Source organism: Megachile rotundata, chromosome 8, assembly GCF_050947335.1.
Source record: "Megachile rotundata isolate GNS110a chromosome 8, iyMegRotu1, whole genome shotgun sequence".
In the NCBI taxonomy this organism is placed as follows: domain Eukaryota; kingdom Metazoa; phylum Arthropoda; class Insecta; order Hymenoptera; family Megachilidae; genus Megachile; species Megachile rotundata.
Window position 1 is genome coordinate 11,956,114 of NC_134990.1, and position 13,993 is coordinate 11,970,106.

The window sequence follows — 13,993 nt, forward strand, 5'->3', positions numbered from 1 at the left end:
TCGTGCAAGGTCGAGTGAAGCCACGTTGATATTTAACTAAGCTGGAAGTCCATTTGCGTAAAGGTCTTACTTCGTCCGTTAAAACCACGAGATTCTGACTGAATCTTTCAACTTATCTGCTTTAAAATCCTCGAAAAATCTCCGGCAGGCACGTACGCTCGCTGAAAGCGGCATTAATTTTACATGTCGAATTTTATATCGCTCTGAGGGTCACTGGAGATCGATTATACGAGTTTAACCGGTCAAATGGTCTTCAATTCGTACATTTATAAATTCCTATCCAAATTTTATTTTAGAGATTCATTTTAGAGTTTCATTTTAGAGATTCTGCATTTCACATTTATAAATTTTGGGATTATAGAATTTTTCGAATGAAAATTCTGCAATTTCTCGAATCCTTAGATCTTCAAATCTTTACTACCCTAACTCCCTAGATCTCCAAATTGCAACTTTCTCAAATCCCTAGATCCCCAAATTGCAACATTTCCAATATCCCTAGATTCCAATATCCTTAGATCCCAAATATCCCTCGATTCTAAATTTCCCTAGATCCAAATATTGCTAGATTCCAAATATCCCTAGATCCTAATATTCTTCGGTCCAAATATCCCTAGATCCCAAATTTTCCTAGACCCCAAATTTGTCTAGATCTCAAATTTCCCAAGATCCCAAATTTCTCTAAATCCCCAATTTCCCTAAATCCCAAATTTCCCTAGATCTAAATATTGCTAGATTCCAAATATCCCTAGATCCCAATATTCTTCGGTCCAAATATCCCTAGATCCCAAATTTTCCTAGACCCCAAATTTGTCTAGATCTCAAATTTCCCAAGATCCCAAATTTCTCTAAATCCCCAATTTCGCTAAATCCCAAATTTCCCTAGATCTCAATATCCCTAGGTGCCAATATCTCAATATCCCTAGATTCTCAAATTCTTAAACCCTAAAATTCTCAACCTCCCAAGTTCTAAAATCCCCAAATTCCTAAATCCTGAAATTTTCAAATCCCAAAATGCACAAATTCGTGAATTCATAATTTCCGAAAACTCTCCACCGTAAAATTATCGGAACGTTACTCAAAGCGAATAACTTTGAATTCGATTTGCATACGCGTCCGCCCGAAGGAAAATTATTCGATCGGCTTGATACTCTGCCAAAAAACAAAGAGATTCCGAGGCATATAATGAAAACTTAGAGGCGGATGTTAATTCTGTCCAAGTTTCTTTTCGACGAGATAAAACGAGAAGCGATCTAACGAAAATGGTAAGAAAAGAAGCTAATACTACCAACCCCGTAATTTTTTCGCCTGGGATCCCTCCGTACCAGTGCTTTTTGATGCCAAGAGATGTACAAGAAAATGGCGTAAGTGCCAGCGACCTCGGTCGTGATGAAGCCACTCACGTACAGCAGAAATGAGAATCCGTACCTGTAGGTGAAGGGCGGTCCCTGAAATCGCAAGATTGCGACGATGGTGTTCATTCGTATGAGTACGATACGGATAAGAAGCAATCTAAGCTGTCAGAGAAAATATAAAATCGAGAATTTCATATCTTACTTTCCTTGCTTCGTGTATTACATGCACGTTGGATCTCACAACGTAATTGATCTGAGAATTTATTTACCGTGATTGGTGGTCACAAATTATAGTTTTGTTATTTCTTTTGCAATTTTAGTATTTTTTTTTATAGTTTGATACTTCTGTAAGCTGATAGTTGGATACTTTGTTAGTTTGGTAATTTGATAGTTTGGTAATTTGATAGTCTGGTAATTTGATAGTTTGGTAATTTGATAACTTGGTAATTTGATAGCCTGGTAATTTGATAGTTTGGTAATTTGATAGATGGTAATTTGATAGTCTGGTAATTTGATAGTTTGGTAATTTGATAGGTTGGTAATTTGATAGATGGTAATTTGATAGTTTGGTAATTTGATAGATGGTAATTTGATAGTCTGGTAATTTGATAGTTTGGTAATTTGATAGCCTGGTAATTTGATAGTCTGGTAATTTGATAGTTTGGTAATTTGATAGGTTGGTAATTTGATAGATGGTAATTTGATAGTTTGGTAATTTGATAGTCTGGTAATTTGATAGTTTGGTAATTTGATAACTTGGTAATTTGATAGCCTGGTAATTTGATAGTCTGGTAATTTGATAGTTTGGTAATTTGATAGTTTGGTAATTTGATAGCCTGGTAGCTTGATAGTTTGGTAATTTGATAGATGGTAATTTGATAGTCTGGTAATTTGATAGTTTGGTAATTTGATAGTCTGGTAACTTGATAGTTTGGTAATTTGATAACCTAGTAATTTGATAGTCTGGTAATTTGATAGTTTGGTAATTTGATAGGTTGGTAATTTGATAGTCTGGTAATTTGATAGTCTGGTAATTTGATAGTCTGGTAATTTGATAGTTTGGTGATCTGATACTTCAATAGTCTGCTATTTGGATACTTTGTTAGTTTGATAATTTGATAGTTGATACTTCAATAAATTTGTTAGTTTGGTAACTTAATAGTCTGATGGTCTCCTAGTTTGGTAGTTTGATACACTGATACTTCCATAGGTACATAATTCCATACTTCGAAATTCAATCATGAATCATTTGTTAAATAAATTCCAACTATTTCCAAATACTTTCCCAATTTTACCAAATATTGTATCTCGAATCAAATTTTTTTCAAGATACATTCAAAACAACCCCAATTCACCAAATTTACAACCCCAAATTTCTACTCAAAGAACATTTATATAATTTAAAATATCAGCTCATTGAATTCGACGTTAAAGCATGAAAACTAAAGCAAATAAAGCGATTCAGAAAGCCATAATTCACTGACCTGAAACGACGACCTTGGTCTGAGTTTACTGCCAACCTCAGCTTTGAACACAGATATGTACATCACCATTCCCACCAGCATTAACAAACCTGAAAGAGAAAATGGTTTAATAACTTTAGCTTTATCTCCGTGCAGCAGTTCTCGCGACAATTTCATGGAGGCTGACCAGCTTACTTAACCGGATTACTTAAACTTTTGCTCTCATTTGCCTGTCAGTATATTATCTACAAATTTGTCTTTGTATCAGTTTTCTTTGGTGATGCAAACATTGTGGGCAAATAAAGATTTATCTGATTAAGAGAATAGGTGGATGAATAATTTTAACGTAGGTGCTGTTTGAATTGACTTGGAATGTAGATCGTCATGATGGATACATTTTTAATTTGTGTAGTGATATTATTAAGATGTTACCATAATTTTAATTGTTTAAAGCAAATTTTGTATGGGTGATAATGATAGCAAGATTCACTCATGAAGGGTCAGAGTTGTTACCTTAACAATCAGCAAGGTTCATATTTGTCAACCTATGAGCAAGGTTCACACTAGTCAATCTATCAATCAGCAAGGTTCACATATGTCAATCTATCAGTCAGTAAGGTTCACATATGTCAATCTATCAGTCAGTCAGGTTCACATATGTCAATCTATCAGTCAGTAAGGTTCACATATGTCAATCTATCAGTCAGTAAGATTCACATATGTCAATCTATCAGTCAGTAAGATTCACATATGTCAATCTATCAGTCAGTAAGGTTCACATATGTCAATATATCAGTCAGTAAGGTTCACATATGTCAATTTATCAGTCAGTAAGGTTCACATATGTCAATCTATCAGTCAGTAAGGTTCACATATGTCAATTTATCAGTCAGTAAGGTTCACATATGTCAATCTATCAGTCAGTAAGGTTCACATATGTCAATCTATCAGTCAGTAAGGTTCACATATGTCAACCTATCAGTCAGCAAGGTTCACATATGTCAATCTATCAGTCAGTAAGGTTCACATATGTCAATTTATCAGTCAGCAAGGTTCACATATGTCAATCTATCAGTCATTAAGGTTAACACATGTCAACCTATCAGTCAGTAAGGTTCACACATGTCAACCTATCAGTCAGCAAGGTTCACATATGTCAACCTATCAATCAGCAAGGTTCACACTTGTCAATCTATCAGTCAGTAAGGTTCACACATGTGAACCTATCATTCAGCAAGGTTCACACATGTCAACCTATCAATCAGCAAGGTTCACACTTATCAACCTCCCAATCAACAAAGTTCTCTACCCTATATCATTACTTTCTCATTCCTCTTCGAAGTCCACATTCTCCTGCATCTTGTCATGTTCATACTTCAATACCCAAACGAATAAACATTAATAATGATTTTAACAAATATAATAAATAAAAACCATACATTTGGTTCCAAGTGTCACCTAATTCTAAAATCTGACATCAATGAGAAAAAGCAAATGTAGAAGTACTTCTGTTTGTCAAGATCCACCTACAGCGATGTTTGAAAGTACAATGCAAGGCTGTGAATGAACCCGCGAAGAAAGGTGGAACATAGAAAGTAGTGTATGATATAAGCTAGCGTAGTTTATTACTCACCAGAAACTATGAAGACTACTCCAGCGACAAAGACGCAAAGTCTGTGTCTCGGGTGAGTAACGTGAGCAGTGAAGTAACAAACTTCAGCCAGCACGAGCAACGATGTTGCAGCGAAGAAGAACATCGCCGACTTGGTAACTGCGTCTGCGGAGAAAAAATATGGCCATGAACGGGCTGAACGAATGGGAAAACTTTCCGACCGAATTTTTTTACACCTTTTTTCACTCCCGACCATTCTTCCGTTATTATACGAAAATATGAACGCCTCGACGGAAGAATGTCTATGGACGTGATCAAATTTTCGTGAAATTTAATCCAGTTAGTTTTTTTATGGTGAGTTATTTTTGGAATTATGATATTTTTAAGGTTTGGGAATTTGCGAAGGTTAGAGTTGGACAATGTAGGAATTGGACAATGTTAGAATAAGACAATGTAGGTATAGGACAATGTAGGAATTGGACAATGTGGGAGTTGGACAATGTGGGAATTGGACAATGTGGGAGTTGGACAATTTGGGAATTGGACAATGTGGGAATTGGACAATGTGGGAGTTGGACAATGTGGGAATTGGACAATGTGGGAGTTGGACAATTTGGGAATTGGACAATGTGAGAAGTGGACAACGTGGGAATTGGACAATGTGGGAGTTGGACAATGTGGGAATAGGACAATATGGGAAATGGACAACGTGGGAAGTGGACAATGTGGGAATTGGACAATGTGGGAGTTGGACAATGTGGGAATAGGACAATATGGGAATTGGACAATGTGGGAATTGGACAATGTGGGAGTTGGACAATGTGGGAATAGGACAAAGTGGGAGTTGGACAATTTGAGAATTGGACAATGTGAGAATTGGACAATGTGGGAATTGGACAACGTGGGAATTGGACAATGTGGGAGTTGGACAATGTGGGAATAGGACAATATGGGAATTGGACAATATGGGAATTGGATAATGTGGAAATTGGACAATGTGGGAATAGGACAATATGGGAATTGTATAATGTGGGAAGTGGGCAACGTGGAAATTGGACAATGTGGGAATAGGACAATATGGGAATTGGACAATGTGGGAAGTGGACAACGTAGGAATTGGACAATGTGGGAATAAGACAATGTGGGAAGTGGACAACGTGAGAATCGGACAATACAGCAATTTGGTAATGTGGAAATTTGGAAAGGCCAAAATTTCGATATTTGGAAATACTAATCTCAAAATCTATAAAAGCTAGAATCGTATAAATTCAAAAGTAACTTAAAATTTAGAATTTGAAGCAGTCTAAAAATCTCAGATACTAGTTTATTAAAGTCCCCAACATTTGTAAGCCGAATTAAAAAAACTGATATACTGTCACCCATATGGCGTGTACCGTGCGAACAGGAGCATGATCTATAATTGCCTTTTATTTCACTTGATTCGAGCCAATTGATTTTTCCCCGCAATAACGCGCGAATCGAAAAATCGAGATAGAGAAATTGTCGGATGCAGTTTGCAGGGAGGTAGATTCTCCTGTCTGAAAGCATTTTTCCGCCGAATATTTTATGTCCGTGTCACATTCCAATTCAGCAGTCAGACGGAGGACACCTAATCAACCCCTTTCAAAGGCATGTTTTCCCCGTTCCATCTGTCTCATCATGCTTGTATTTTCCCCCTTCTACTCACATGGTATTGCCATGGTTGAATCGTTTGGATCCGGGCTGTACTCCTCGTTTGGAAAATAGTCAATGCTCGAACATTCGTACTCCATGCGAGAACCTGCGAAACAAAATGGAACGATTTGTCTATCGGCAATAGCATCGTGCAGCTACATTTTTGCGACACGTTAATCTGCAAATTGTTCAATGACATTGCAAATGTGTGCTTTATTTCTGGCCGCATGCTCGTTGAATCGCGTGCATCCCGATGTTATTCTACCCTTGATACACGGTTTAGCTTTATACCTCTTTCATTTTCCATTCTATTGTCAACGGAATGGAAGCAGACTCGTTTGTTATACCCGTGTTGTTTCTTGCTCGCATACGTTACACGCAAATCGCATAAATTAGACGTCCGGGCCTGTGAATCGCGGTCTCTAATGTGCCTCCCTAATTCCTTTTGGCAAATGAAAGGGGGTGCGAGATCGGTCGTGTTTGCAACATTCCTAAATCCCCAGATTTTCAAATTCTTACACTTCCAAATTTATAGATCCCAAAATACCTGAAATTCTAAAATCCCAAAATTCCTAAATCTCAAAATTTTCAAGAACTGAAATTCTCAAATCCCTAGATCCCAAATTTCACTAGATCTTAAATTTCTCTAGACCCCAAATTTCCCTAGATTCCAAGTTCTCCTAGATTCAAAATTTCCCTAGGTTCCAATATTCTTAGATCCCAAATTTCCCTGGATTCCAAGTTTTCCTAGATTCCAAATATCCCAAGATTCTGAATTTCCCTAGATTCCAATATTTTTAGATCCAAAATTTCCCTAGGTTCCAATATTCTTAGATCGCAAATTTCCCTAGATTCCAAATTCTCCTAGATTCAAAATTTACCTAGATTCCAATATTGTTAGATCCCAAATTTCCCTAAATTCCAAATATCCCAAGATTTTAAATTTCCCTAGATTCCAATATTCTTAGATCCCAAATTTCCTTAGATTCCAAGTTTTCCTAGATCCCAAATTTCCCTAGATTCCAAGTTCTCCGAGATTCCAAATATTTCAAGATTCTAAATTTCCCTAGATTCCAATATTCTTAGATCCCAAATTTCCCTAGATTCCAAATATCCCAAGATTCTAAATTTCCCTCGATTCCAATATTCTTAGATCCCAAATTTTCCTAGATTCCAAATATTCCAAGATTCTAAATTTCTCTAGATTCCAAGTTCTCCCAGATTCCGAATATCCCTAGATTTTAATATTCTTAGATCCCAAATTTCCCTAGATTCCAAGTTTTCCTAGATTCCAAATATTCCAAGATTCTAAATTTCCCTAGATTCCAAGTTCTCCCAGATTCCGAATATCCCTAGATTCTAATATTCTTAGATCCCAAATTTCTCTAGATCCCAAATTTGGTTACTAGTCTATATTTCCCTAGATTCTATATTTTCCTGGATTCTAAATTCCCCTAGATGTTATAAAAGCTCAGATTTGCAGTTCCATATGAAATTTTACTAAGAACAATTTGTTGCATAATGTTGAAATTTTATTTTCAAAGGAACCGACGTCCTTTCCGTTGCTTTTGATTTTACCAATTTCAATCGCAGTTGAAATAAATGAGGTAGATGAACACGAATGCAATTTACGCGTCGAGTCAGTGAATTATTCGATCTTCAGCAGATCGATTTTTTTTATTCCTTCCGCGGGTTTGAATTTAATCGAAACGGAGGGAAGAAATCCGCGAGCTGTGAACTTCGAACACCTCCGTTGCCGGTTATTAGACTAGACTTCGTCGCGACGATTCCGTTTTGTACGATTTAATTAAACGATCGATACCCTGCTCCGCAAGCTATTATATCTTGTCGTGTTAAACTTCCGTTACACGTTGACCGGAAATAAAACGCTTCTGATTTAATATCGAAGAAGGCTGGATGATTAATGTGTTTATACACTTCCGTCACGTGCGATTTTCGTTCGAGGTAGTTTGTTGAATTATTGCTTTGAGGAACAAACATTAATTTATGAGGGTTTGTAATACAAATTATTAATTTAATGTCGTTTCATATTCATCATATTGTGGAATTTCCATATTGTACAATTCTTATATTGTCTAATTCCCATATTGTCCAATTCTCACATTGTCCAATTCCCATATTGTCCTATTCCCGCATTGTCCAATACCTATATTGTCCAATTTCCGCATTTCTTCATTCCCACATTGTCCTATTCCCATATTGTCCAATTCCCACGTTGTCCAATTCCCACATTGTCCAATTCCCACATTTCCCCATTCCGGCATTGTCCAATTCCAACATTATCCTTTCCCTACATTGTCCGATTCCCACATTGTCCTTTCCCTACATTGTCCAAATCCCACATTGTCCTATTCCCACATTGTCCAATTTCCACATTTCCCCATTCCCACATTGTCCAATTCCCACATCGTCCTATTCCCACATTGTCCAATTCTCACATTATCCTTTCCCTACATTGTCCAATTCCCATATTGTCCTATTCCTACATTGTCCAATTCCCAGATTGCAGAATTCCCACATTGTCCAATTCCCACATCGTCCTATTCCCACATTGTCCAATTCCCACATTATCCTTTCCGTACATTGACCAATTCCCACATTGTCCTATTCCTACATTGTCCAATTCCCAGATTGTAGAATTCCCACATTGTCCAATTCCCACATCGTCCTATTCCTACATTGTCCTATTCCCACATTGTCCAATTCCCAGATTGTAGAATTCCCATATTGTCCAATTCCCACATTGTACTTTCCCTACATTGTACTTTCCCTACATTGTCCAATTCGCACATTGTCCAACTCTCACATTGTCCAACTCCCACATTGTCAACAGATGTCCAACTCTATGCAATTAGTTCACAAAATAAAAGACTGTCAAACAGACGTAAATTGAGTCCACATAAAATACAATATATTTAAACAAAAAATCTAATAAATAAAAAAAATCATCCCATATATACATAATTACAAGAATGAAATGGAAGAGCATCGAAGAAAGATATACACAGAAAAATACAGGCGAGAATGAATAGAGCAGTCAATATTTCGATTCGCGAAAACGCAAACGCAATCGGTAAATTTTATTGGAATCATCCTTTGCATACCAATATTATTTGCACGGATTTGCTCTCGTAAATCCTGAAAATCAGTACACGTACGTATATACGATCCTCGTAAAGTGCTTAAACATCTGCTACGACGTTCATCTCGCGAAATCGAAATCTAAAAATGTGAAGTCGACTGCACTTGCTGTATCGAACAAATGTTCTTTCTGTGCTGACGGTGAAGGATATGAGATCAAATGTATTCAAATACTTCTCAAAAAGAGTATCAGGAAGATAACGTTTCAAATTGTAATGTTGAATGCTATTTATCATAAATCTGCTGCGTTGATGGAATTTAGTTTGTTTTAGGTAAAATATTTTGTGGGAACACATACTTTTTTTCTGTCACTGGTTAAAATTGGTGAAATTGATGAAATTTACGACATTGACAAAATTAATAAAATTGGTAAAATCGATAAAATTGATAGAATTGATAAAATTGATAAAATTGGTAAAATCGATAAAATTGGTAAAATGGATGAAATTAAGGAAATTGATAAAATTGATAAAATTGATAAAATTGGTAAAATCGATAAAATTGGTAAAATTGATGAAATTAAGGAAATTGATAAAATTGATAAAATTGATAAAATTGATAAAATTGATAAAATTGATAAAATTGATAAAATTGATGAAATTAAGGAAATTGATAAAATTGATAAAATTGATAAAATTGATAAAATTGATAAAATTGATAAAATTGATAAAATTGATAAAATTGATAAAATTGATAAAATTGAAGAAATTAAGGAAATTGATAAAATTGAAGAAATTAAGGAAATTGATAAAATTGAAGAAATTAAGGAAATTGATAAAATTGATAAAATCAATGGAATCGATAAAACTGATGAAATTGATAAAATTGACGAAATTGATAAAATTGTTGAAATTGACGACATTGATAAAATTTATAAAATTGATGAAATTGATAAAATTGATAAAGTTAATTAAATTGATAAAATTGATAAACTTGATAAACTTGATACAATTGATAAAGTTGTTAAATTTCTGGAACTTGTTAAATTTCTTGAGTTTCTTAAATTTCCTAAATTTCTTAATATTTTTTAATTTCTTAAATTTCTTAAATATCCTAAATTTTTCAAGTTTCTTAAATTAGCTAAGTTTGTTAAATTTCTTAAATATCTCAAATGTCTTAAGATCATTGATTTTGCAAATTATGTTAAATTTTTTAAATTTGTTTAAGTTAATCTCTCATAACAGTCAACCACGTTCAATAACTCCCACGAAACGTAAAATTAAAACGCACGTTTCGCAAAATACACCTACAGTTCGAAGTATTCAGAATCGCGGAAGCAACGCTAAGTTGGTACCGGTGATAAAGCACGCTCGTGTTTTCACCGTATTTACCTTCGATAATTATCGTTAACACATTCGAGACCAGCGATGCAGCGTGCATGTCCTCCGCTATCTGTCCGATGCAACCAACGATGCACCAGATGCATCTTGTACGGAAATTAATATTACCCGACGGTACATACAAAATTATCGGCGGAATAAAGTTCTATTTAAGTAAAGCAACAGGGAGATGATAAATTTAAAACGCGTACAATCAGCGTGCCATTGTTCAACTCCAAATTGTTCTGCAATCAGAGATACTGAATATTATAGAACGATCATTAATTGATTCTTTGCAATGCAATACCTTTTGCAAAATTTAAAAGTATGTCAAATTATTGGAGTTTTATATTTACAAATTTTTCATTTTTATATTTGTTAATTTTTGAATACGTGAATTATTAAATTTCTAGGTTCTTTGATGGACCGGAATTTCTACTTGTCTTAATTAAAATTAAATTTCTTCAATTACACTTCATTTTCTGGAATTCTTTATACGACCAGAATTAAATTTCTAGCTTCCTTGATGGACCAGTATTAAATTTCTAAATTCCGTAATTAGCCAGAATTTAATTTCCAAATTCCTTAATTTTCTGCTCCACTTCTAGCACCTTCTAGCATCCTTATCCAACGAGAATTAAATTTCTATTTTTACATAACCAGAATTTTTCTATATCCTCAAAAAGTATCATCTACTGAAATTTTCAAAAAAATTATAAAAGAAAATTTTCCAAAAAATTACAAAAGAAAATTTTCAAGAAAATTACAAAAAAATTCTTCGCAAAGTTGAACGAATGGAGGAAAGGATTGGCTGGAATTCCACGGCAGTAACAAGTTCGTGTGCATTACATCGTGCATGATCGATCTCCAGTTCCCGTTCGGAATTCCGAATAAAATCCAAGGTATATCCGACTAAATCGTTTCTAAAAATTATCCACAAGGGGCTCAGGACTTTTGCAGTTACCAGGTACAGGGACTGTCGCAGGGGGTGCGGGGAATTGGGTTGGCAGGCGTGGAACAGTCATTTCCGGTTCGTGCCGGAAGTCAGCCGTATTGCCTCCCTTCGACTGCTCTGAATCGATATTCCAGGTTCGTTGCCGACGTGCTCACTGACAGAAGCATATAATAGAAATAATAACTCGACGTTGTACTGTTCTGACCGCTGTTCAACCGTGACCGAAGGACCGGATGTCCTCCTTCTCTTTTGGCAACTTCTTTTCTTCCAATTCCTCGAGCTTTTCAAACCGAAGTTTGCAAGAAACAGAAAATTAAAGCTTAATTACCTTTGCGAATTTTCGTTTTTTTCTTTTTGTGATTCGACTACCACGAATTGTCGAAATTTGTAAACGGCCCAAAGGTCTTAATAAGAGATCTCGGATAAAATGGCGGACGCTGAAAACTTTTTCAATCTACGGCTGTAATTGGAAAGTATATCGAACATATTTTAATTAAAAGAATTTCCATTTCTCGGATAGAGAGACCGGTTTAACGCACCAATTCGTTGCGTTAGAAATTGTTACTGCAGTGTTAAACAAAGAACTTTAGGTACATTGTTTAGCGATCTTCGATTGTACTGGCTTTCTCACAATTAACCCTTTGCGCTCGAGAGGCGCCATTCGATTTAATACAATAATTTAAAAGAAGCATTATTTAATTAATTCTATAATAGTGCTTATGTGATGTATAAACATAGCGAAGTAGACAATAGTGGAAATTATTAGTAGAGAAATAATAACTTCAAAAGAAGTCATTTAACATTTTAATTAATATTTCAAAGTTGCTGTTTGCAAACAGTAAAATTATCTTCGAGTGCAAAGGGTTAGTGTAGGTTCCTGAAATGGGAGGTTGACGTGAATCTGAAGGATTCTGACACTTGATATCTGAAACCTTGGACCTTGAAACTTGATATGTGAAACCCGACACTTGATACCTGAAACCCGATACTTGGATCTCGAAACCTGATATCTGAAACCTGACACTTGATACCTGAAACCTGATACTTGTAACTTGATACGTACTTTTACCGACCAGACTTGTAACTCGATACTTGAAACTTGATATTTGAAACCTGATACTTGATACCTGAAACCTGACACTTGGAACTTGATACGTACTTTTATTTTGCTGCGTACTTGATGACTCGAGAGTGACTCTTCGAAGAATTTTTACGTTTCGCAAAAGCTCGGAGTGGGCTAACAATTTTTGTGACATTACCGAGGGAATACAGTTTCTGATTTTCTATCGGTTTAGCTAAAATTCGGCTGGAGATGTAAATACGAGTGAATAATTCAAAAACGAAGCTTTAGACCCCATTTGGGTACATAAAAGCTTGAAGAAGGACGCATAATGATTTTTGTAGAAGATTCTGTGTGAAGCCATCCTTACATATGCAAATACTTTGCATCATGAAACTCCACGTTATAAGGGGTTGAAGAAGGCACGAGATCTCGAGCGTGGGATAAAGTTTACAACGAAATTGGATCGTTCAATTTATAACTGCTATGGGGGAAGGTACGTAGCGTGACCCCGTATATCCCGGGGTGATATTATTTAACATCAGCTCGACTAATTGGTACAAACGGCTCGGGCTACCTCTTGGTACCCGTTAGCAACAGTAAGCCGGGCACGATTACTCTATTAAATGTCCGGAAACATTTGTCACAGACATGGAGTTTTAACGTCCAGGTTCGTGACTATACGACCTTTGTATTCGATAACAACGCTATCCGTTTAACTCATGCGAATTCGCAATCACGTTCGTGTTATCAGCTTTAAGGGAACGATTACAATATCTCACATTTTGTATCTTTTAACTTTTACTGATCTTTGATGTGTTGTTAAGACACGATGTTCAGCTAGATTTTAATGTTTTACTGTTATAAATGTTGAGATATAAATGCAATGTGGAAAATTGGACATTGAGTTCCAAGATAAACTTTTAGCAAGGCATTTTCGTGATGGTTAATAAAGAAGGAAAAAATGCAGCGACTTTATGGAGCATTCAGAATGATTTGCAGGGAAGAAGATTGTCTTTAATAGAGCCGGTCATCGTCTCCTTCACGCAATTCCGACCCCTTGTTCCTTTTCGCAGGAGCAAAGAAAAATTCGTGTGACTTCGAGCGCGATAAGAAGTTATCCGGCAGTTGGATAAGGAGGAGCGTCTCCTCCATCGGTACTTCTATTTCTTTTTCGTTTATTTCTTTATCGGCAGTAGTTGACGGAGAGCGGTTTCCGGTGCCGTCCGTAACGAGTCATTTCCGACCTACTGTACTCATCTCCTTCAGACTTCTACCCCGAAGCGTTATTTCCATCGAAAGAGCTGAACAGGAATCACAGAACGCTTACCGAATATTACTGGTTAAATGCTTTCCACCTTCCTATGGATAAGCTGGGTGAAGAAAAAACGGGAAG

General features: G+C 35.9%; 1 protein-coding gene across 8 annotated transcripts in view; it reads right to left on the reverse strand.

The window, feature by feature from the left end:
* Positions 1 to 13,993, reverse strand: part of Stg-1 (stargazin related protein STG-1) — a 55,705-nt gene that overhangs the window by 6,782 nt on the left and 34,930 nt on the right. For 5 of the 8 annotated variants that reach the window (XM_012290390.2, XM_076534671.1, XM_076534672.1 and 2 more), the window contains exons 3-6: positions 6,115 to 6,207; positions 4,449 to 4,592; positions 2,837 to 2,925; positions 1,290 to 1,514 (exon numbers count right to left, since the gene is read on the reverse strand). In XM_012290390.2, the coding sequence (XP_012145780.1) occupies positions 1,290 to 1,514; positions 2,837 to 2,925; positions 4,449 to 4,592; positions 6,115 to 6,207 (551 nt within the window). The remainder of the gene's footprint in view (positions 1 to 1,289; positions 1,515 to 2,836; positions 2,926 to 4,448; positions 4,593 to 6,114; positions 6,208 to 13,993) is intronic. The other 3 variants (XM_076534673.1, XM_012290394.2, XM_012290391.2) reach the window with 2 other exon arrangements.